Source organism: Equus przewalskii, chromosome 22 (genome assembly GCF_037783145.1).
Source record: "Equus przewalskii isolate Varuska chromosome 22, EquPr2, whole genome shotgun sequence".
In the NCBI taxonomy this organism is placed as follows: domain Eukaryota; kingdom Metazoa; phylum Chordata; class Mammalia; order Perissodactyla; family Equidae; genus Equus; species Equus przewalskii.
Window position 1 is genome coordinate 48,578,647 of NC_091852.1, and position 23,329 is coordinate 48,601,975.

The 23,329-nt window shown below is 48.7% G+C and overlaps 2 protein-coding genes across 8 annotated transcripts in view; one reads left to right on the plus strand and one right to left on the minus strand.

Moving 5' to 3' along the window:
* Positions 1 to 9,907, plus strand: part of UBAP1 (ubiquitin associated protein 1) — a 57,206-nt gene extending 47,299 nt beyond the window's left edge. For all 6 annotated transcript variants that reach the window (XM_008530976.2, XM_070590292.1, XM_070590293.1 and 3 more), the window contains 4 exons: positions 339 to 1,274; positions 7,242 to 7,424; positions 8,127 to 8,228; positions 8,789 to 9,907. In XM_008530976.2, the coding sequence (XP_008529198.1) occupies positions 339 to 1,274; positions 7,242 to 7,424; positions 8,127 to 8,228; positions 8,789 to 8,929 (1,362 nt within the window). In that variant the 3' untranslated portion in view covers positions 8,930 to 9,907. The remainder of the gene's footprint in view (positions 1 to 338; positions 1,275 to 7,241; positions 7,425 to 8,126; positions 8,229 to 8,788) is intronic.
* Positions 9,766 to 23,329, minus strand: part of KIF24 (kinesin family member 24) — a 60,463-nt gene continuing 46,899 nt past the window's right edge. For both annotated transcript variants that reach the window (XM_070590283.1, XM_070590282.1), the window contains 5 exons: positions 21,169 to 21,240; positions 19,390 to 19,499; positions 13,819 to 16,062; positions 12,523 to 12,616; positions 9,766 to 11,984 (listed from right to left, as the gene is read on the minus strand). In XM_070590283.1, the coding sequence (XP_070446384.1) occupies positions 11,844 to 11,984; positions 12,523 to 12,616; positions 13,819 to 16,062; positions 19,390 to 19,499; positions 21,169 to 21,240 (2,661 nt within the window). In that variant the 3' untranslated portion in view covers positions 9,766 to 11,843. The remainder of the gene's footprint in view (positions 11,985 to 12,522; positions 12,617 to 13,818; positions 16,063 to 19,389; positions 19,500 to 21,168; positions 21,241 to 23,329) is intronic.

Consider the following 23,329-nt stretch of genomic DNA (forward strand, 5'->3'; position numbering starts at 1 on the left):
AGTCACCAGTGAAGAATTCTAGAAAGGGAGATGGCCTGAGGGGAGAGAAGCAGGAGGAGTGGCAAGGGCGTGCATTTGGCCTGGTGTGTGGGGTAGGAGATGGTGGGCATGCTTTCGAATTAATTTCTAGAAGTCATCTGGGAGCAGAGATTGATTAAATCGTGTAAGATTAGGAAGCCTTGGTCTTCCTGAGCCGGGATCATCCCGTCCACCCTAAGTGCTGGATTGCCCCGCTCCTCGCTGTGCTGGAGTGAGGAGGAAAGGCATTGGGTGGGAACTGAGTGGGGGAGGAGCAGCCACCTGGGTTCACACTTCCTTTCTCTGACATATCTTTGCAGTATGACTTCTCCTTGGAAAAGAAAACCATTGAGTGGGCTGAAGATATTAAGAAAATCCAAGAAGCCCAGCGGGAAGCAGAGCGCAAGGCTGAGGAAGCAGAAGCTAAAATGAATTCCAAGAGTGGCCCAGAGGGCGATAGCAAAATGAGCTTCTCCAAGACTCACAGTACAGCCACAATGCCACCTCCTATTAACCCCATCCTTGCCAGCTTACAGCACAACAGCATCCTCACCCCAACTCGGGTTAGCAGCAGTGCCACGAAACAGAAGGTCCTCAGCCCACCCCACACAAAGGCAGATTTCAATCCTGCCGACTTTGAGTGTGAAGAAGACCCCTTTGATAACCTGGAGTTAAAAACTATTGATGAGAAGGAAGAGCTGAGGAACATCCTGGTAGGAACCACTGGACCCATTATGGCTCAGTTGTTGGACAGTAACTTGCCCAGAGGAGGCTCTGGGTCCGTGTTACAGGATGAGGAGGTCCTGGCCTCCCTGGAGCGGGCAACCCTAGATTTCAAGCCCCTTCACAAACCCAATGGCTTTATAACCTTACCACAGTTGGGCAACTGTGAAAAGATGTCGCTGTCTTCCAAAGTGTCCCTCCCCCCCATCCCTGCAGTGAGCAATATCAAGTCTCTGTCCTTCCCCAAACTTGACTCTGACGACAGCAGTCAGAAGACAGCCAAGCTGGCAAGCACTTTCCATAGCACATCCTGCCTCCGCAATGGCACGTTCCGGAATTCCCTAAAGCCTTCCACCCAAAGCAGTGCCACTGAGCTCAGTGAGCATCATACTCTTGGGCTTTCAGCCTTGAACTTGGACAGTGGCACAGAGGTGCCAACCCTGACCCCTTCTGATCTGATCTCCCAGATGCCTTCCCTCTCTGTCTTGTCTGTATGCACAGAAGAATCATCACCTCCAAGTACAGGTCCCACGGTAAGCCTTTTAAATCCCCCTAAATTAAAGCTCCAAAGATTTCTGAATTCTACTTGGCAGTTCCCGCTTCACATTCTTCTTTTCAAGGTTTAGGACAGGATGGGGCAGGGCCAGATTGACTTTGCTTATAGAATATGTGGAATTCTGGTTGTTTCCTGAGGACAGGGGTTGTCAGCTTTGCACCTGGCTTGGGTACTGTTGGCTTGTTCCTCACTGCATCTTTGTGGTCTTTTCCTTTGAAAAGGCAATGTATGTCATGTGAATGGTGTTTTCCAGCCTAATCAATTTGTTCTTTTCTGTGCTGCCATGTCTTGTGTTCGAATTTTTTGAAGGGCATTCTTTCTTTGTACATTTTTACTTTTTCCTATTACCTTTCTTGATTTTTTTTTAAGGTTGCTTGGCACTCCTCGTTCTCTCTTCTCCCTGCCCCTCTCTGTCTATCTCATTCTGCCCTGAAGTTTGGTTCTTGTGTGTACCATGGTTTGGCTAATTTGGGGTTATGTTTCTTCAGATTGGGTGGTGCCTCAGTAACTGAGAGAGAGTTTGTATTGGAAGTCCAAGCAAATGGTAGAAATTATTTTTAAACCTGCAGGTTTTACTTATACAATTCCTTTGTTTTTTTGCTCACTTCTAAGAGTTGTGCAGTTTTCTCCGAAGGGAGGGAGAGAAAGAGGTTGGAACTCAGCTTTAGTGTTGAAGGATGCATGGGTACAGAAGTCACATTTTGTATCCTCTTGAAAACCTGATTTTGTCATAAGCAAAAAAGTTGGCATATACAGCGAGGTTACTTTATTTGTCACAAAGTATAGGCTTAGCTGTTGATGTGGTTGTTTCAGCAGCACAGAGCAATACATCATTGCATTCGAGAACAGAAATCAGAGAAGTCCAAGAACCTTTTGCTACACTAGGTCACAGATTTTTTGAATGACAGCATACCAAGACAGTATTTAGCGTCAGAAAGGAGCCTGATTGGTGGGCTGTCTGTCAGAGAGTGGAACAAGCCTGCTGTTAGCTGTAGAAAGGTGAGCCTTGGCCTGCCTACAAGAGTGCAAGGTCCCAGCGGTAGCATTGTTGGTAGATGATTGTCTCTGTGTGAGTGCTTCCATTGTCAGAGAGCTCCCTGCTGCTTATCAGCGTTGTGGACCTTGGCCCGGATAAACTCGATAGAGTGCGTCACACGAGAGTCACCTCCAGGATGGGCTTCGGTGCTAATCCCTCCTGGTCTCTTGGGCTCTGGTCAGCAAGATGCTCCTTGTCATGACTCACTATATGCTCTAGAGAAATTAAAAGCACTCTGGGAAGGATTAGGGATCCTCAGCCAACACCCTCTACCCCCCATAGAGAGTAAGAGTAACCATTTAGCCATCAAAGCCGATGAACTAATGGCAGAGGTCCTTCTCAAACCAGAACACTGCTCACCCTGTAATCCAGCTGATGGTGGAGTTTCTTTTGGGCCCATGTATCTCAAGGTGCAAAGGGACTTGCTGCCTTCAAGGGGCAGCTGTAAACGTAGCTGGAGTTCTGGTGTTCTTTGAAGGAAGTCGTGACCCTTACCCTTAGGGAGCAAAGCCCCCCCCCCCCCCCAGCCCTCTGTCTTAGTGTGAGTCTTTAAGTCAGAAGGGAGAAGAACCTTTTTCAGTGAGAGAAGCACTTCTCTCCAGGGCAGTTAGTGACTTGAGGCGGTGGGGGTAGGGGTGGGGAGGGTGGTCAACCCCGCTGTATGTACACCCTTCACATAGGAGCTCCCGAGGAGGTGTTCCTGGAATTTGGTTCTTCTTGGCTATTTTAGGCCCAGTATTTGGGTCTCATTTTTCGGATTTTGATTTCATGTTTTACTGTTTATATGAACTAATTTTAGAAGTTGTGGAATCACCTTGAGAGGAACAGTCTCGCCATGTGCTGTTATTTGGAGTCCAGCATAGCCCTAGCCAGTGTCTCCTCCCACTGCCTCAGCCTTTCAGAGCCTCGCTCTGCTCACGGGTTAGGCTCGTGCTGCCTTTAGGTTCTCTTTCTCCAGGTTTAGAGACCTTCCTTACTCTTTCACAGTGACTGCCGCTAAATACTTTTGCATTTTCCCTTATACTTCTGAGTTCTAAATTTACTAATTATGGCCACTAAGCATAAGAGTAGTGCCAGTTTGCTTTTAAATTCTGTTTTAAATAATTTTGACATACAGAATCTCTTAGCTTTTAGAAATTGGCACCTGAGCTAACAACTGTTACCAACCTTCTTTTTTTTTTTCCTGCTGCTTCTCCCCAAATCCCCCCAGTACATAGTTGTATGTTTCAGTTGTGGGTCCTTCTAGTTGTGGCACGTGGGACGCCGCCTCAGCGTGGCCTGACGAGCAGTGCCGTGTCCGCGCCTAGGATCCGAACCAGCGAAACCCTGGGCCGCCAAAGCGGAGTGCGCGAACTTAACCACTCGGCCCGGGGCTGGCCTCTCTCTTAGCTTTTAGGTGTTCAAATCTGTTGATCATTTCTTATGTTGCCATTGCTCTAATACTTACAAAGTCCTTCTTCTCTATCTTTAGATTTTAAAAATGAATTTATTTTTATACAAGTAACACAAGCACATTTTAATGAAATCAAGTAACATTTAAAAGCAGCTCCCTGTCTCACCTGTCTGCAGCTCCAGTCTTGCTTCCCATAGTCATGCACTTTTACCTCTCTAAGGTATTTCTGCTAGGATTTTTCTGTGTTTCTAAATAAAATGCTTATATTGCTTTTTTGAAATGTATCAATTTTAGGTAGTTTTATCCTTCCTGGAATAGTAGTTGAGGATTTAGCTCATAATAGCCCCTCCTCCACCTTCTTCTGGTATCTTCCATCATATTTATATCACAGATTTTGGGTAAATTGATGTTCCTGTTCACATTGTTATGATTGGTAAATATTTACTGCCAAGTTCAGATAGTATGCTCTGATTCCCTTTTTTTTTGCTTATTTCTCATAATTAAACTGCCCCATTAAAAAATTTTGCATAGTTTCTTTATACCTATTGCTAATTTTGTCCAAATGCTCCAAGAGAGCTATCAAAGACCTAACGGTAATTTTCCCAAACACATTCAGACGTATTGGTTAGCCTGTCAGTTTTTGAGTCCTTGAATATCCAGAAAATGTCTTAATTTTGCCCTTGTATATGAATAATAGTTTGGCTAGGTTTACGTTTCTTAGTTGAAAATCATTTTCCTTTCAGAATTTTCAAGACATTGCGCCCCCCCCCCCCGCCTTTTTTTCCCCCCACAAAAAACCTTTCTTGTTTAATTATAAGCTCCACTGGTTTCTCACATTCCTGTGCCATCCTGAGTTCTTCCTCCCCTAACCCCAAAGCTTTTGGGATCTTTATTTCTGGAGATGTGAAATTTACTCATGATGAGCCTCATTCATTCATTGTGCTAGGCCCTCCTGGATCCTTTCAAGCTAAGGCTCAGCTCAGTTAAAAAAATGTGGGGTTTTTATGGTATTTCTTTGATACTTTTTTGTTTTCTCTATTCTTTTTTTGTAATTCCTATAAGCTGGATGTTGGACCGTCTTGACCGTGGTTCTAATTTGCTACCCATTTCTGTTTCCTGTCTCTTTGTTTTACTTTCTGGGATATATCCTTGACTATCTTACAGCTTTTTAAAAAAATGTCATAACCTTTTAAATAAAAATTTTATTATATTTTAAATTTCGAAGTGCTTTTTCTGTTCCCTCTTTTGTTTTGATGTCTTCTGTCCGTAGCTTTGGCTTTCTGTTCACGGCGAAGAGTGAGGCACTAAAATAAAAACAATCAAAAGGGGGGGCCGGCCCCGTGGCCGAGTGGTTAAGTTTGAGCGCTCCGCTTCAGCTGCCCAGGGTTTCGCTGATTAGATCCTGGGTGCAGACATGGCACTGCTCATCAGACCATGCTGAGGTGGTATTCCACATGCCACAACTAGAAGGACCCGCAACTAAAATATACAACTATGTACTGGGGCCTTTGGGGAGAAAAAGGAAAAATAAAATCTTTAAAAAAAAAGGGGGGGTGCTGTGTGTGTTGGAGGCTGCTTGCTGATCAGTGAGCTTCACTGTAGGTTCGAGGTTAGTTGGCTTTGAGGGCTGCTCTGCGAAATGTCAACATGTGAAGGTGTTGGGGGCTGTTAGAGTTTCTCCTGAGAATTCTGTGTGAGGCCTGCAGGTTGGGGAAGGCTGGGGAAGGCTGGTGTAGGCTTGTACTTAATCCCCTTTCTGGTTCTTGCACCTCACTCTGCAGTATGCTGTGCCTGGTGTGTCTAGTTCTTTTTGCTATCTGGTTCACATTTTCTAGAGATTAAACCTTCTGCCTCCTGCAGAGGGTCAGGGTGGGTTGGGGAAGGTTTGCCTGAGGGTTTTACTGCTCTGACCACTGACTTTGTGTCCCTGCCGTATCCCAACATGTGGTGCTTCCAAATGCTGAACCCTCTCAGGGGTCTCAAGAGGCTGGTGGGCTGACTCTCCTTTCTCCGACCTACTTAGAACTGGTTCTGCCAGTTGCCATGCCTCCATTAGCATTCCACATTCTAAAATTTCATCAAAATATATTGTCTACTGTTGTTCCCTTTTTCTTTGATCTTAAAGGTTAATACAGTTTTAATTGTTTTATCATCATTTTGGTGGGCTTTAGGGAGGGAGAATCAATGTCAATTTGCTGTGTTAAATGAAATCCCCTCTTTGAAATCCTAATAGACCTCCATTCAACAGCTTTGATCAGGGCCCTGTAAGTACCAAGCCCAAAGCCAGGCCCTGGGGATTCAAAACGCATGCGACATTAGGTAACTGACTTCTAGGAGCTCACATTAAGGTACTGTGGTCTGATAAGTACTGTGCCAGCAGTGTGACCAAAATGCTATTTGGCTGTCGGCATTCTCGAGCCTAGGTAGAGCCTGTCCCCAAAGAGAGAGAGAGACAAGCTTGGGGCCTGCTGTGTGGCCAGCCCATGCCCTGGTGTGACTCGTGTAACCAAATGACTGAGCCCCGTGACTGGGCTGCTGGGAGTGTGCTGGGGGTGAGATGGTTAAACAGAAACCGTGGGCTTTGAGGCCTGTAGTCTTCTTGGCTTTTCCCAGCCGACCTTGAGGAGAGCATCTGGTTATAGCTATATAATTTTGAACAAGTTTCTAGGACAGTGGGCTTCCTGCCTCCTAAGGCCCCATCCCCCAAAAAAGGAAATAAGGAAAATTCTTTTGAAACATTTTCCCTGGTTCTTGGGAGCTGGGCCAAGCTGTGAAACAGCTTGTGACCTTGTTCACATGGTAGTTTGGCCTGGGAGTGAGCTGCCTCCGTGCCTTGGGCCTGATTCATTATCGGAAGGGGTGGAGGAAGTTAATCCTGGGACTCTGTCCCCCGTCAGACTGGGGTTAGTAGGTTCGGCGGCAGGGAGCAGGCTGCCCGTAGCCAGTGCAGTCGCGCCAGGGCCCTAGCAGTCCTTCAGCCTCGGCGTGCAGGAGGCAGCTGGAGCAGGCGGGCAGAGGTGGAGTGCCCTCAGAGCTCTGGGGCCCTGAGCTGACCATGTGTGGGAATAGTACTCGCAGTCTCTGCCCAGCGCAGTGATAGAAGCCAGGATAGAGAATTGCTGGGAGAGCCAGCTCGAGTGGCAGTGTCTGAGGCGAATGATCCCTTCAGGATTCAGACACAACAGCCCAGGAAAGGGACAGTGGAGCCCGAGAGAGAAATCCTAGTAGCCAGCTTGGGCATCAGTCCTGTGGGCAGTCTCAGCTTTCTCCAGCTCAAGCCCAGCGGATTGGGGCATGCAAGGGCATGTGGCACTTAGGATGCTTTCTCATTCTGCAAGGTGGGATGAGGGCAGAGCCACTTTCAGGCGTCTTCCCAGCTGCCCCTCTCTCAGCTGAAACTCCCCTGCCCTTTTCATCCCTCTTCAGGATGTCTGGACTTGGCCACCTCAGTGACAGCTTCTGGGGCCCAGGTCTGCTTTCTTCTTGCCTTGATCCTCTTGTTTGTCTACCATCAGGTCACGCCTCCTAATTTCTCAATGTCACAAGTGCCCAACACTACCACCTGTCCCCAGGCTTACTCTGAACTGCAAATGCTGTCCCCCAGTGAGCGGCAGTGTGTGGAGACAGTGGTCAACATGGGCTACTCATATGAGTGTGTCCTGAGAGCCATGAAGAAGAAAGGAGAGAATATTGAACAGGTGAGCGGTTGCTTGGCAGGGGCTTGGGTGGTCAGGCAGAGCGGTCCCAGACCTCTGGAGCTGGAGTAGCGGCTTGCCTCTGTCCCAGAGCCCCTCAGACTCAGAGCATCAGCTGTTTTCCCATGAGTTTGGTGGGGATCCAGGGAGACTGGTTGAGGAAACCAGCAGCCTTAGCAGCAGGGCTTCTGCTTTGGGGCTGCTCTGGGACTTCGGCTGGAGGAAAGCTTGGGAGCACTGGAGCTATTGGACTGTTACCCAATGACCCCATCCGCCACACTGGGCTTGAATTATGGTCAGATGTCCTCTAGGAGTATTTGTCTTGTCATAGCCGCCGAAGGAGTTCCAGAATAGGGTACTAGGTCCTAAATAGGGTACATGGCATCTCCTGACTTGGGCTGTTTCTTAGAATATCCCGCCCAGGCCGTGGAGGTGATGTTCTGGGAGACGTGAGTCAGCTTTGACAGGAACTCCTTTGAAAAATGACTGCTCATGTCTAGAAGGGTGTGCTTGTCTATTCAGCAAATAGTCCCTGAGGTCCTGCTGTGCTGGATGCACTTCAAGGCACAAAACCAAGTCCCAGCTAGGATCTACTAGCCGGGGTGGGTGGGGAGCAGAAGTCACACTTGCTGGGTTGTGAAAGACTCTTGGGAAGCACAGACAAGAGGGGCAGTCTGTGCTCAAACCTCTTGTTTCTTTTCTTAGATTCTTGACTATCTCTTTGCACATGGACAGCTCTGTGAGAAGGGCTTTGACCCTATTTTAGTGGAAGAGGCTCTGGAAATGCACCAGTGTTCAGAGGAAAAGGTAGGAACCTTCATGCTTCATGGGAACCCTCTGGAAAGGCGGGACAGAGCTCCCTTTCCCTACCAGTGACTGCAGGCGGAGGCAGTTGAAGCACAGAATCTTCCGTGTCCAGACAGGCGTTTGGCTGGTTAGGGTGTTTGGCTTGGGTGAAGCGTTGGATTGAAGACTATCTTAGAATCCCAGGGAAGAGAAGGGAGAAATGACCTGGGCAAAAAGCCATCCTTTTGGATGACTGGGGAGACCGCCGGCCACTTTGCCTTTGCTGTTCTGGGTTCAGTATCCTACCTCAGTGGGAGTGTAGATGTGCATGGTGGGACCTGAACGGAGGTTGGGAGTTGGGGCTGGGCGTGGCTCCCGAAGGATGATGTGCGGTGACATCAGCCTGTCTGCCCTGGCTTCTCAATAGTTCTCTGCTTGCAAGGGCACCTCAGAGGGGCTCCTGAGGCTCTGGCAAAGGATGCAGACTCCCCCAGGCAGCCCCCTACACACATACTCCTCCACTCAGCTGTGCTATGTGACTGGACCCCTTTCTCTAATCTGTATTTTCTTCTCTCCCTTAGATGATGGAGTTTCTTCAGTTAATGAGCAAATTTAAGGAAATGGGCTTTGAACTGAAAGACATTAAGGAAGTTCTGCTATTACACAACAATGACCAGGACAACGCTCTGGAAGACCTCATGGCTCGGGCTGGAGCCAGCTGAGACCAGGCCTGCCAAGGCCCTGCCACGGAACCAGCCCCACAGGAGGCCCTGAGGAGCCCACCTGTGGGGGAGAAGGGGCACTCTTGGGGATTTTCTTTTGGGGGTGGAAGGTCAGGTGGGAGACTCTGCTTGCCCGTCTCCCTGAGCCTAGGCCCTGAGCTGGGGAGCAGAGGGGAAGATCGGGACAAGTGAATGCCCCCAAACTGTCCTGGCTCCTTCCATATTAAATGTATTTTGAGAAGTGTCCTTCCCACCTCAGCCCTCCAGAGAAGCTTCCCTGCTCTTTCTGGGGTCTGTGTGTCCTCAGCTGAAACCTGTCCGGCTGCCAGGAGGAGTTGGGGAGGAGGAGAGGGAGGGCCAGACTCTGCTGCTTTGGGGCTAGATGCTTCCCTCCCCTGCACTGGTGGACTGAACTCTAATCCGAGTTGAGTGCAATTGAAAGGTTCTTCCAGGGTTTATTTTTTCCCCTTTTAACAAGGTCTCTAGTGTTACACTGGTTCCTCAATGTCTCCAAGGTGCAAAGAATGCCCTTTTCCCCATGGGGCCCCGAGTTTGCCTCTTCTGCCAGGCAGTCACCACGCTTCCCTGCCCCAGTCTGTTTCTTTCGGCTTGGTTTGGACCACCACCTCCCCTACCCAGGATTTTAGAGCCCGCGCTCTAGGAAACAGCTGTCGTTTGAGAAATCATTGGCCCCTTCCAGCACACTGAGAAGGGGAGAAACGGGCCCCAATTCAGTTGCCCAGCACTAACTCCACCTCAGTTCTCCTCAGAGAACAGCCTCTCCCTCCAGCCCCCTGCTCTAGGATGACACAATGAGTAACACCTAGTCATAGAAATTAGTCTCTTTGGTTTGTTTTGTATTATGTTGTACATCATTAAAGATCTAAATACAAAGGATATACATCTTGATGAATCTAAAGTAATTTGCTAACTATTTTGATTCTTCAGAGAGAACTACTAATAAAAATCTAAAAGGTACGACCTGCTGTGATCATTTATTGCCAAGGGCTGTATTACTGAGGGGCATGGGAGGTGGTGGTGAAGGGATTTCCTGCTTAGATTTGCTGGAGATGGAGCAGGACCTAACCGTTTCTGTCATTTCAGTGCTTTCCCACTTGGCCTGTGGGACCCAGGAGCTGGCCCTCCAGTCTGCCCTGGTGTTTGGTTTGCAAAGTTAGGCCCACAGTCTGTTTAAACCTGACCCGGCTCCGTCTTCTGGGCCATGGACGTTTGCCTGCCTGCAAGACTGACTGGGGGCTGAGACAGGCTGGGCTTTCGCACCCAGAGATGATTCCCAGAAGGCCCTTTTCCGTGAGCAGCATCCTGTGCTTTGCACCACAGGCAGGACTGGATTCAGACTGCCACCAGCCCTCGGTGGTGCTGTGGTATCTGATCGAAATGGGGTAATCCCTAACGTTTCTTGTCCTTATACTTAGTACTGTCCCACAGTCCCTCTGGTGCTCCTGGCTGGGGTGGGTCTCTTAGTGATTGTGAGGTGGGCCTGCAGAGCCTTTGGGCTGGGACGCACCAACCTGGAGACAGGGCGCCCTCTGGTGGTCACATCAGGCACGGCCAGGGGTTGACCAAGGGAGGCAGGGCGGTAGCCTCTGAGCGCTAGGCCCTCTTCTGGCCTTTAAAATTAATTAAGCCCTCCTTTTACTTATTTTAAAATTTTACCCATAGTTTTATGTATTTATTTTTTGGTGAGGAAGACTGTCGGTGAGCTAACATCTGTTAAGTCCTCCTTTTAAAAGCTTAAAAAGTTATCCTTTACCTATAGGCAATTAAAGTTTCCCACCATGATGGGCATTAGGGCCAAGGCTGTGACACATGATCAGTTTGACCCAGGGTGGCCTTGCTAAGTGATGGGCCACCTGTAGGTCACCTTGTATTTCTGGAGCCTCTTCCTGCTAAAAAGACACACAGCAAGTAGAACTCATATGAAGTACATGCACGTGTGTAAAAATTCTGCTTCAGAGTCTCGGACTGTAGACTAGAGCACTCAGGGCCAAGACACTGACCCCAGGCCCTGGAGAGACGTGGACAGCCAGGGCGATCCTGGCTGAAGGGCAGGCGGAGACGGACTTGCCTGAGATCTCCAGCTCTTCGCCTCTTCTGTGAGGGAGGGGACAGGGTGGGTGAAGAGTCGCAGACAGGAGCCAGGAACTGCCACAGGAACCTGAGAGCTACTGGGGGCTATAACAGGCTGATGGTCCCAGCAAAAGGCAGAGATGGGAAACACACAATGCAGTGACCTGGACTGCAGGAAGGGAGGGGAAGTGGAAGCCTAAAGCCTGTCCCACATATGCTACAGTTAAAGACACGTCAAGGCAAAGGTTTACTCATTTTACATTTTCAAAAGCTAACTTAAAGCCCCAAATCACTCTCCAAGGGCTGAGGGGGCAAAGCTCACCCCGCCCCTGCCCCACCAGCACCAATGTTTTAGTCCTGAAGAAAGGCACAGAATTCACCTGATAAAGCCCCTGGGCTCAGCATGTTATCGTCCCCACCTTGTGACCTCTGACCTCTAGGTTACTACAGACCACCCCATCCTCTGATCCCCAAATTTAGAAACATCTACAGGGTTATTAGACTCAGGGACGTTTTCATAGACAAAGGGTCAGTAAGAGACATGCTCTTCAAGCCCCAGAGAAAAGGGAGGGTCATATTAAGTTCTTCTGGCTAATCTGTCCTTCCTTACAGACGCTCCTGTGCTTGGAACTGAGGGACAGTTCCAACACAGAGGAGCTGGGGCCCAGCTAAGGCCATGGATGGCAGGGGAGGGGCGAGCATGGGCAGGACTGGGGAGCGGGTTCTGGTATCTGCAGGGACAACCTGGCAGGGGCCTCTCTAGCCCTTGAGACCCCTGCACAGGCTCCGCAGCTGCCCCCACCACCCCATACTGGATCTTGCTCTAAGACACCACTGTCTTCTCAGGGGCCACGGCCGGCCTGTGGCAGGCCAGGTACAGTTGCAGCTGGCTCCTCAGACTCTGGATGCACTTGGATTTCAGAGCCATGATTTCATCCAGCTGGGTCACAAAATCTTCAAAATCCTGAGAAAGGAAACAAAGGACAAGTGAAGCTTTTGCTATGGCTTGCCTTCTGCCAGATCTGCTTTTCTAGTCCCTTCTCTTATAGGAAGATTTCAGAGCCCAGGCCCCTCTTCCACCTGGAAAACTTGCAGGACAGTCACTGAGGCACAGGGTGGGGCCCACTTCTCTGCATTTGAGACACTTTCTATGTAGAGAGGTATTTTGCAGGGAAGAGGGGTGTTTTTGTAGACGTACTTCTGGTCTGCATGTGGCAGGTCACTGTTATCGTCACAGGGAGGGGCCCCAGCAAGCCACTAGGAAGGCAGCGTGGTGAAGGATAGAGGCTGGAAACATTTTAGCCTGGGCCTGGAGAGTACAGCACCAGCTCCCACCTGTCCTGGCACCCCTCAAGCAGTCTCAGGAGAGGCAAGGCCTTAACAACGTTCAGAGTGTGACAGCAGACCCTTAGCCCACACGTAACCACAGCAAACAAGGATGACCATCACACTACTGCAGGCGAATTCCAATAGCCCCTGAGTGTCCAGCCAAGGCCACTTACAGTAGGAGCCAGCTGGCTCATCAGGCTCTCCTCTTTGAAGCCCAGCTCAGCCATTTCATCCAGCTGTTCCTGGTGTGCTCGGATGACCACCTGCCTGGGAACACCAGAGGGGACGTGGTGAACTTCTGGGCCTCCCATCTCTCCCAGGCAGCTTTCTGGAGCTGAGCCTCATTTCCAGGCCAGGAGCTGCCCCTGCTCAAAGTGGTCAAGGACCAGTTCACCACCATCTCCTCCCCTCACCTGTCCTTTTCAGGAATTGTCAAGGGACTAGGGAGTACCAATGAGATGGAGAGAAAGAGGGGCTTCTGGAGCTGCCCCCTGCCTCCCCAGGTACAGAGGGACAGGGCTTGGGTGCCGTTTCACCTGCACAGGAGCTTCCCACAGCTTCCCTGCCGAAAGACTCAAGGCCACTGCAGCTGACACACTTGGCACAAGGTAGAGCCTGCTGCCAAGCCTACTGTTATTTCTACTTCTAGGGACCAAAGCAAGGGGGTTTGAGACCCTATTGATGGGTAGAGACCACAGTGACAGTAAGATTGTCTATCTGGGAGAGGCGGGCCCCTCAGCTCTATATCCCTTCATGCCCTTCTCTTTGTCCGTGGCCCTGGCCTGAGCCCCAGCAAGCAGGAGCCAGATAGCTGGCCTAGGTCTCAGGAGCCCTAGCAGAGGGCTGTAGCTTCATAGAGGAAGCGTCTCTTCCCACAGGCCCACTGTGCCCTCCAGCTCCTGGGCCTCTGATGCTGCGAGGGGCCCTGCTAGATCTTTCTGCCTCCTTTCTTTCGCATCCTCTAAAGTTGCTGTCTCATTTCTTTCTGCTGCACCAACCACAGCATCCTTTGGGGAAAGCAGCACAAATTACCAGCCCCTGTTTTTTACCTTCCCCATCTGGGAAGGTGCCCAGGCTGTCTTGGCTCTGGGGGCACAAAGCTGTAGCTACTACCTCCCTGGGCAGCACTTCCTGGAACACGGACCCAACAGAATGAAGAAGAGGATTCTGATCTGACCACAGGTCATAGGCTTGCTTACGGGGACAGATCCTCCCTTCACTTACATTTTAGTTTCCCAGGCAGAGGGTCCACCCACCCTGGCAGGCCTGCTCCAATGCATTTTATTCCTGCTGTTCATGTCACATGCATCTAGGCAGGCTCCCTTGAAAAGCTGGACAAAGTCTTTCTCTAGTCACAGTACAGCTCTGACAATGAGCCAACCACAGCCATTCCCAAAACAGAACATTAAGCTAGGGTGGGAAGAGGGGTGTCAAAGGAGCTCAAGTCTTGGGCGGAAAGTCCAACTTACTGTGCATGCCCCAGAGTGGGCTGATGGAGTATCCTGGCAGTCTTAGGAGAGCAGCTGAGGACCAGGGGAGAGTCTGGCTTTGCTAAGCACCTTGGGATCAGCCTGTGTTTGAGCCACACAATGTCCTCACTGTAGCAGGGCAACTTGATGGGGTCTGTGGACAAACCCAGCTCCTGCCAACCAAGCCCTGCTGGATGCTCTCTCTCCTGGGCCCAGGGCTGGTCAGCTACAACACTACTTTCTGTTTGTGAGGTGAGAGTAGGCTCAGGGAGGGGTCCTCCAGTATGTATGGTGGGGAATGGCTTTCCTGGGAAACCCTGGGACCCGTCCAGCTCTGTCTCCTCAGCATCAGCATCGTACTGCTCACTATCTCCAAGTTCCTGGGAGAAGACTGCAGTCTCTCTGCTCTGACAGCCCTCCCCCAGGTCAGCGTCCCTCTTGGGCAGCTTGTCCGGTGGGTGCTGATGGATGGGTGATGGGGACAGAGCTGGAAGATCACCACTAGGCTTATTGTCAGGGGGAGACGATGAGAGCCACAGGTGCCGAGTTGCTGAAGACGTTGGCAGGACTGCCTCCTGATCACTAGAAGACACTGTGTGGCCCGCAGCTGGGCCCCCTGTGCCCACTGCCACTAGACTGTGCACAGCCCCACGCTGGGCCGGCTGCTCCGAGGGAGGAGAGCCCTCATTGTCTGGGTTCTCCAGGAGGGACACAGTGAGGGGAGCCATCAGTCCAGAAGCATATTCAGAGTACATGCCTGACTCCCCTCCAGAGTCTCCCCCTTGGAAAGAGTTACTGGTTCTCATTGTTCTGGTCGCTAGAGTTGGGCTATCTTCACTGACTTCTCTCAGAGGTGTGCTGGCTGTGTCTCTTTGGTCTGGGGGTCCAGGAACAGCAATGTGGGATAATGAGAAAGTGAAACTGTCTTCCTCTGGGGATGGTGAGCTGCCCTCAGCCTGCCCAGGAACCTCACTTCTGAAGGCATCCGGTCTGAGATCCAAGGCTGGGCTGCCACCTCTTTTCTGGCCACACACAAAGTCCACCTGTGAGCAGTAAGGCTTCTCCGCCAGGTTGTCTCTACGAGAAGGCCGCCCTGAGGAGGTGGAGTCCTCCTCTCTGCTCCACTCCAAGGGCACCTTACTTGGGCTGTGGCCGTGATCAGATGCAGCTCTTCTATGGCTTGTGGGGTCCCTGGAGTACATCCAGCTTTCCGTTAGACCCTTCTCATCACCATCTGTTCTGGGGCTAAAAAACAGACTCTGCCGCCTTTCGGCTACCTGTTCCTCGGGACCTTGCTCCTTCTGATGAAGGAAGAACGAGCCTTCGCTCTTCTCCAGGGTGTGTCTCTGCTTTGTGGTCCTCTGACTGGAGACATGTGAAAAAGAGTCTTCACTGAAATCGCTGTCATCAAGGTCCTCAGCTTGGGCTCCATCGTGGCTCTCAGAATAAGAGTGGAAAGGAAGTGGGGTCTCATTCTGGAGCTGCCCCTCTTGGGGCCTGTACTGGCATAAAAACCTTTCTAGTGGTTGGTACTTCAACTTCTGCTGGAGGAGAGGTGGCTGCTGGAACTGCTGGTGATAAAAGCGCAAATGTTCCTCCCTCTCCTTCTGATGTGGAGGGATGTCTGTCCAAGCTGCTGAGGCAGGCCTGGCAGGCACGTCCCCCTTGCTGGCCTGACTGTACTCTGCTAAGTGGGGGACGCTGCCAAAGGGGAGCGCAACTCGTGACACGAGCTGCTTCTGCACTGGCTGCACAGTCTGCACTTTCTTGCCCTTGGAGGGCAGCCTGCCATGCACCAGGTCTTTTCCTGGGCCAGGGGTGCTGCTGCCCCACCTGAGGGCAGTTTTGCTGCTGATTTGATTTTTCCCAGAGCAGAATGAAGCTGACTCTCCTGCCCCTTTTTTGGCTAAATGTCTAGACTGCACGGCTCCTTTGATGGGGCTGGTCTGAATGACCCACTCTTCGGGAGGACTCCCTCTGGAGCCACCTCTTTTACCAGGGACTTGAGGTACAGAAGCAAAAGGGATGTTGGGTGGGTGGCTGGCCAGAGGATGGGCCTTTCCTTTCGTGGAGACAGGTGCCACTGTGACTGACTGCTGAAGCCCCAGCTTGACTTTTTTGGGAGAACATTTGTCCCCTGGCAGGGCCACAGGGGAGCTCTGAATTCGTTTTGGAGACGAGTTCCCAGACGTCCGATTTCGAGCTGACGTGCAACATTTAGTGCCTTTCTTTAGTTCTTTGACCCTGTAAATGACCATGTTAAGTTAAATGTGTATTCTTGCATGTTCTGTAATTCTTTTTCTACAGCTTTCAGGGAAAATAAAAACCAAAGAAAAGTATTATAAGAATTGGGAGTTATTTTTCTATCTGGGAGAGAATAAGAGGAAGTGGAGAGATTCTATTTCAGCATGAGATACCTCTCTTTACCTGAATAAAAAAGATCAGTGACTTCTCTGAGGATATAAGCATGCACCGCACATTCCATGGTCAGAAGAGTTTTGGAAATCACCGCAGTTCCATGTGCGGGACAGGCCAGGGGAGGAGTCTTGGAAGTGTACTCGGTCCATGCAGGGCTCACGCCAGGCTTCCTGAAGATGGCCAATTCAGGAGCCTCATGTCTACCGCTCACCTGCTATTGCACAATCAGAGCCCTCTCTTCCTGCAAACCATGGCTTTTCAGGCTTCTTTGAGAAAACGAGTTCCCTCAGACCTGCTGGGCACTTCAGGAAGCAAAAGCCCTCTGGAAATAAGTGGGCTGTGCTAATTCCATTAAGGGAGACATGACCTGTGCATTCCCAGGGTTTCTCAACCTCAGCACTAGGTATTTGGAGTCAGATAACTCTTTGTTGTGGGGCCGTCCTGTGCACTGTGGGATGTTTAGCAGCATCCTTGGCCTCCACCCCCTAGATGCTAGTAGCACTTCTCCCCAGTCATGACAGTCAAAAGTGTCTCTAGACATTGCCAAATGTCCCCGGGAGGTAAAATCACCCCCTATATAGAGAAATACACAACCATGCTATATTCCACACAGGAATTTTAGAGAATATGAAAAATCCAGAATTCGGTATCTGTGATACTTAAAACAAAAACACTGTAAGAATTTGGAATTACAAGAAAACATCAAGCAAAACTGTGACTCTCCAGTGGTTGGTTTGTAGATTCTGCATTAAAATCCCCAGGAGGAGCAGTGCTTCTGCCTGGGGGCTCCCGGAAAATGTCTTTCCCATTGTTCTGGTTTTAATCCAATCCTCAGTGGGAGCCAAAGGACTCCTCTGGCCATTTCTGAAAACCAAGACAGTAAACCTGACACTGAGACTTGATTTAAATCTTCCTTTTAGGTCTGAGAGGCAAGGCAAGCAGCTAACACAGCTAGGCAGAGAGATGCAGGATGCGACTGAAGACACGTGCACTGTGCCCCTGGGCCTTCGCTAGGTGCTGCAGCAGGGCACGAAGACAAGGGACGGGCTGAGAGCTGACACAGCAAGGCTAGATGGTTCCAAGTGACTTCCTCTTATACAAATCAAAGCTACTTTACTTTTACTAAGAGAGAAAGACCAAAATTTCCCCTTAGGAGTCACAGTAAATAATTCTAGAAACCTGAGTGCCAGAAGGAATCTGGTCATTGATGCTATATGCTTCCAATACACTCTGCCTGTTAGCGGAACCACTCCTGTCGCTGAGCTGTCTTCCGATACACCTGCTGGGGGTTCAGCCGGACTTCATTTTTGGACTACTGAGCAACATTCTTCTAGCATGTGGAGGGATAAACATTTTAAATGAGAGGGAAGTTTTTAAAATAAGCAATAAAATCATCCTCATCCTGTGTACGTATAGATTATTACCTAAATTAATTTAATTAGGCCTCATTTAAGCATATAAATGCTTTTCATATTCATTTTCAATAATTTATCAGACTGCTTTGAATGGGAGAGACTATTTCTATTGTACTTTTTCTATTCTTCTTTTTAAACCCAAATTATTTCAAATAACTTCTCAATATAGCCACTATGAGAAAGGGTTATTTGCACCTTCCTTACTGGGGCACTGAGAGGAATGTCTTGTCTTCTGCTCCTAATGCGGAAGCTCTCACCTCAAGCAGATGATACATGCCTGTGATGTGGGGAGTAAGTGGCGTTATGAAATGAGATCGGCCTAGAGTTAATAATTGTTGAAGGTGGACAACGGACACATGGCAGGAAGGAACTTCAAGCCATACTGGTTTTTTGGGAACACTTTTTGATCATCCCAGGTCTTCTATGGGCTCTCAGTTCATGCAGTAGCCTCTCCACTTTCTTCTCGCGGTGCTGGTGCGCTGGCATTAGGAAACCATGCAAGAAAGGAAAGCTCCTTGAGGAAACTTCTTTGGGGGACCTCTTAGTATCACTTGTGTTAGAGTTACCATATACTGAGCGCTCACTGTGTGCCAGGTGTGGTGCTAAGCCCGCCAGACATAGTACCTCGTTGATTCTACATAACTGTTACATGAGGTATACGAGGTGCCATTACTATCCCCTTTCAGATAAGGAAACTGGGGCCCAGAGAGGTTGAAAACTTGCCCAAGGCCACTCAGCTAGCTAGTGGCAGAGGCAGGGTAGTCCAATTGGCCCAGATAGTCTGCTCTGGTAACCACTCTGTAAACTCTCTCTCCTATTGAAATGAGATAAAGTACCCAGAGGCCCCACTCAAGCCCTGACACCAGGGGCAGCTCCTTTCATTCACAAATACTTACTGTGCATCTACTGGGTACCAAGTACTGTGTGGGCAGTAGACATACAGCGGAGAAAAAGATAGATCATGTTCCTGTCCTCATGGAACTTAAACGATAGCTCATCTTTCCTTCTCAATGAGTTTCATAAAATGCCACGGATACTAAAGATTCCTCAACAGTAATTAAAAAAAAAATGTTTCCCTCAAATACTTTGTTAACCCTGGAGACAGCTTCTGGGAGACGGAAGAGGTTACAAGAGGACCAGGGAGCAAAGCAGCCAGAGGGAAGGAGGGTAACGAGAGCATCTTCACCCACCTAGGAGACACGTAAGATGGGGGGAACCCTGGCAGATACCAAAGTCACCCCAGAAAGAGCCCTGACCAGGCAGTCAGGGGTGCGAGCTCTGCCACTAACTCCCAATAAGCCCTTTGAAAGTTGCTGCCCTTCTCTGGGCCTCAGTTTCTCCTTCTGTAACATGTCTGGTTTAGTCTCTTCTGCAAGTACATAGCTCTAAATGCTTCTGCCTTGACAAGTAATAGGTGCTGTGTCCCTTACAATTAGGGCTGAGGCGAGCAAGAAGAAAACCTCACGGAGCCTTCTACTCCAAATAAATATTTCATCTCCCACTAACCATTTAAAAGCCACTGATGGAGTTGTCTCCTGAAAGGGAATGTGTTACCTTCCTCTTGTCACATTCACGCTTATAAAATGGCAGGGCCTACCACGTCACATTCTTCAAATGACCAATTGTACATTTCCCTGGTAGTAGGATCACTGCCCCAAGAACAGGCTTGTGGAGCTCAAGGTCAGATTCCTGTGTGTGTAAGAGACACACACACATGACCTGCCACTGAAGGACTCACCGGTCAGCATAGCGCAAGGTATTCAGAGTGTGCTCGGTGGCCACATGGCTTGGTGAGATGTTGGCGATCATGCAGGTTTTGGCATTGCCGATGAAAGAGTCCTTGAGAACCTGTACGAACAGAAGGCAGGTCAATGAAATCAACTAAGAAAGGGCACACTCACTACTTACTGTGTGCAGGACACTGGGCCACAGTCCCCCCGTCTACAAAAAGGCAATTCATAAATGAAGAGATACAAATGATCAATAAACACAAAAAAGGTACTTGTGTTACTACTGATCAAAGAAATGCAAACAAACCTCTAAAAAACTAATATTTTTTCACCTATAAGATTAAGAAATGACACCTTGCCCCTGGTGATGATTTGGGGAGAGGGGCGCTCTTGTACACTGCCACACTGCCCCTGGACTGTGTGCCAGGAACTGGAACAAGCTTTCGGGAGGGCAGTGTGGCAATTTGTATCAAAATGGACACTACTGGTTTGGCAATCACACTTCCAAGATTTTATCCTAAGAAGATAACAACTGCTCAATTGATCAAAAATAAATAAAGTACACCCAGGCTATTCATTACAACATTATTATAATAATAAAATTTGGAAAATCTAGGAGTCTTTAAACAGGGAACAAACTAAGTAACTGTAAACTAAATACAATACAACGATTAAAAAGAATTATGCATATCTGTCCTTAGGTACATGGAAAGATCTAAAGCTTACCGTTGAGTGAAAAAGGTGTGACTTCCTAACTCTCTAAGTGGATCTACGTGTGGATATGTGGGCAGAGACGCCTGCAAGGATGTTCACCAGACGGAGCAGTAGTTACCACTGGGAGGTGGGCTCTCAGGGACTTTTTACCATCTTTGTACTTGGATGCACTCTTTGGATTTTCTTTTTTTTTAATTAGATAGGAACACATTTTCTGGGGATGGGGAACTTGTTTTAAAAAAACAACAGAGCCACTATCAGAATCCGGACTAGCCACCCATAAGAAGGGTTTCCTAAGGTCCCTGACTGAAATAGTGTTTGAGAAGTCACAGTCTAACCCAAGGTCACCAGTTCTGACTAGCAAGGAGCCATGTTGCTACAGGTCCTGCCCCAGTCTGGCTGCACAGAGTGAAAACCTCTCCCAGAATACGAGGGTCCTCACCCAGACCGCCCTCCACTGCGCACAGGACTCCGTGCAGAGAGGAGCCAGGGCGCCCACAGCTGTCTTCACAGTTGTCTGTGCACAGGCAGGCCCCGCCACGGGCCACTCTGCTGCAGCCATTACAGATGCTGACTTACTGGTGTTTTCCACCAATAAAGAAGCACATTTTCATGACAGAAAAACGGAAGAAAAAGATTATCTACCACTCAGAATAATCAGTTAACATATGCATAATTTTTCTGTGTAGTTTTTTTTCTCATTTCACATTTTTTAACCATAGATCTTGGTCATCTTTCTGTCAGTACCTGCCCCAAATTGATCTCATTCTTTTTAACTGCGCCACTATTTTTTGTCTTGAAATACTGGGTTAGATTTCACAGCTAAGAAAGTACCAAATACAACTATACCACCGGCCTCTTCAAAGGCTCAGAGATGCCACTGGATCAGCAAGGTTTCTCTACATTAGAAATAAGGAGAGGGCGGTTGGATGGTGACCAGAAGAGCGCTGTCGCCCCTGTAGGAGCCCGGCTGCCTCTCCCCTCCGCCGAGACTGACAGCTCCTGGAAGGAACGGGGCTCCCCCCACCCCCGCCGTGAAGGAGAACAAACTCAAAGCTCACGTTTAACTTTACCTGAGTTAATTTGCTTTGCCTGAAGGGAGTGTGGGTGTGTTCCTGGTCCAAAGCTCGGATACACTCCTTCAGCTGCAAAGTAGTAGAATGACAACAAGCACATCACATATACACGCAAACAAAGAGTAACAGGCCAGATTTTTCTTAAATAAACCACATTCAGGCAATCCTCCAAAAAGAAGTCAAAATGCCCTGGTAGTCTCTTGTTCAACAAGAAGAAAACAAGCTAGACTGGGAATCATCGTCCTGTGTAAGCTGTGCCCAGTTAAGGGCCCCCCACCTTAACAGCTGTGATCCTAGGATTAGCCCCGATAGCACGGACCAGGTCCCAGAGTCCAAGCTTACGTGGTGGCAGTTCCAGTTTGCCAGAACTTTCTCTCCTCTTACATTCTTCCCAACTAAAGACGCACTTCAGTAGAGAAAATATCCACACCACTCCCCTGCCTCCCCGCTCACACACGCACACCTACAGGGGTAGATTTAAATGTTGACTCAGACGTAAGTTGTTTGAATGGGGCAGGAGAAATTCTAGAGTCAGGGCACTGACTTCAGGCACACCTGACATGATACACTGAGAAGGGTACACCTCCCGTGGTATTTTTGCTAAAAACTCATTACTTCAATCTAATCATGCGAAAACATCAGACAAACCCAAATTCAGACATTCTGAAAAATAACTGGCCAGCATTCTTCAAATGTTAAGGTCATGACTGGCAAAAACTGAGGAGACTACAGAAAAACGACAACTAAATGTAACAAAGGATCCTGGAGCTGAAAAAGGATGTTAGTGGGTCTGCTGGTGAAATTCAAATGTCTGTAGGTTAGTTAACAGTATTATGGCAATGTTAATTTCCTGATGATTTAGATCATTTTACTATGGTTATGTAAGATGTTAACATTAGGGAAGCTGGAGGGCCGGCCCAGTGGCACAGCGGTTAAGTTCGCATTTTCTGCTTCGGCGACCCAGGGTCTGCTGGTTCGGATCCTGGGTGTGGACATGGCACCACTCATGAAGCCATGCTGTGGCAGGTGTCCCACATATAAAAGTAGAGGAAAATGGGCATAGATGTTAGCTCAGGGCCAGTCTTCCTCAGCAAAAAACAAACAAACAAAAAAAAGGAGGACTGGCAGCAGATGTTAGCTCAGGGCTGATCTTTCTCAGAAAAAAAAAAATTAGGGAAGCTGGGAGAAGAAATGTTGTGTATTTATTTTAGCAACTTTTTAAATAAATCTAAAATTATTCAAAATTTAAAAAAGAAAAAGAAAAAGATGCTGATTTCTCTCTCAGCCTCCCAATTTATTCCTCATGAGGCATGGAAATAACGTGCCTAGCTGATGACTTCAGTTCTGATCAAAGGACTTAAATAATATGCATGGGCACAAGGGAGCACCATGCAGCTATAGAAAGAATCAAGGGAGATCTCTATACAGCCATGGAGTGAGCTCCAGGACACTGTGGGGTAGAAAAGCAAAGTGCACAACAGTGTTTACAGTACCCTGCCTTTTTTTCTGAGAAAAGTGGTGAGTACAAACATAGAGACAGGTATGAGGCTGGCTCCGTGGTCGAGTGGTTAAGTTCATGTGCTCCGCTTCGGTGACCCAGGGTTTCACTGGCTGGGATCCTGGGCGCAGACATGGCATCACTCATCAAGCCATGCTGAGCCAGTGTCCCACATGCCACAACTAGAAGGACTCGCAACTAAAATATACAACTATGTTCCGGGGGGCTTTGGGAGAAAAAGGAAAAATAAAATCTTAAAAAACAAACAAACAAAAAAACGTCGAGACAGGTAGAAAAATGGTTATCTAAGGGGAGGGAGGGAACAGGGTTGAGGGGACAATGTGAATGTGAGGGAACAGAATCTGAAGGTGGCTTGTTTTCCAATTTTTACTTTAACTGAATATGAAATTGGTAAGCTCAAGCACACAGAAGAATTATTTCAAGTGACTATGCAACACAATATTATGACTATACATCCCTAGTGGGATACAACCTAAGGGTAAAAAGGAAACTGCAAAGAAATCTTTTTTCGTTTGAGGAAAATTAGCCCTGAGCTAACTACTGCCAATCCTCCTCTTTTTTCTAAGGAACACTGGCCCTGAGCTAACATCCATACCCATCTTCCTCTACTTTATATGTGGGACACCTACCACAGCATGG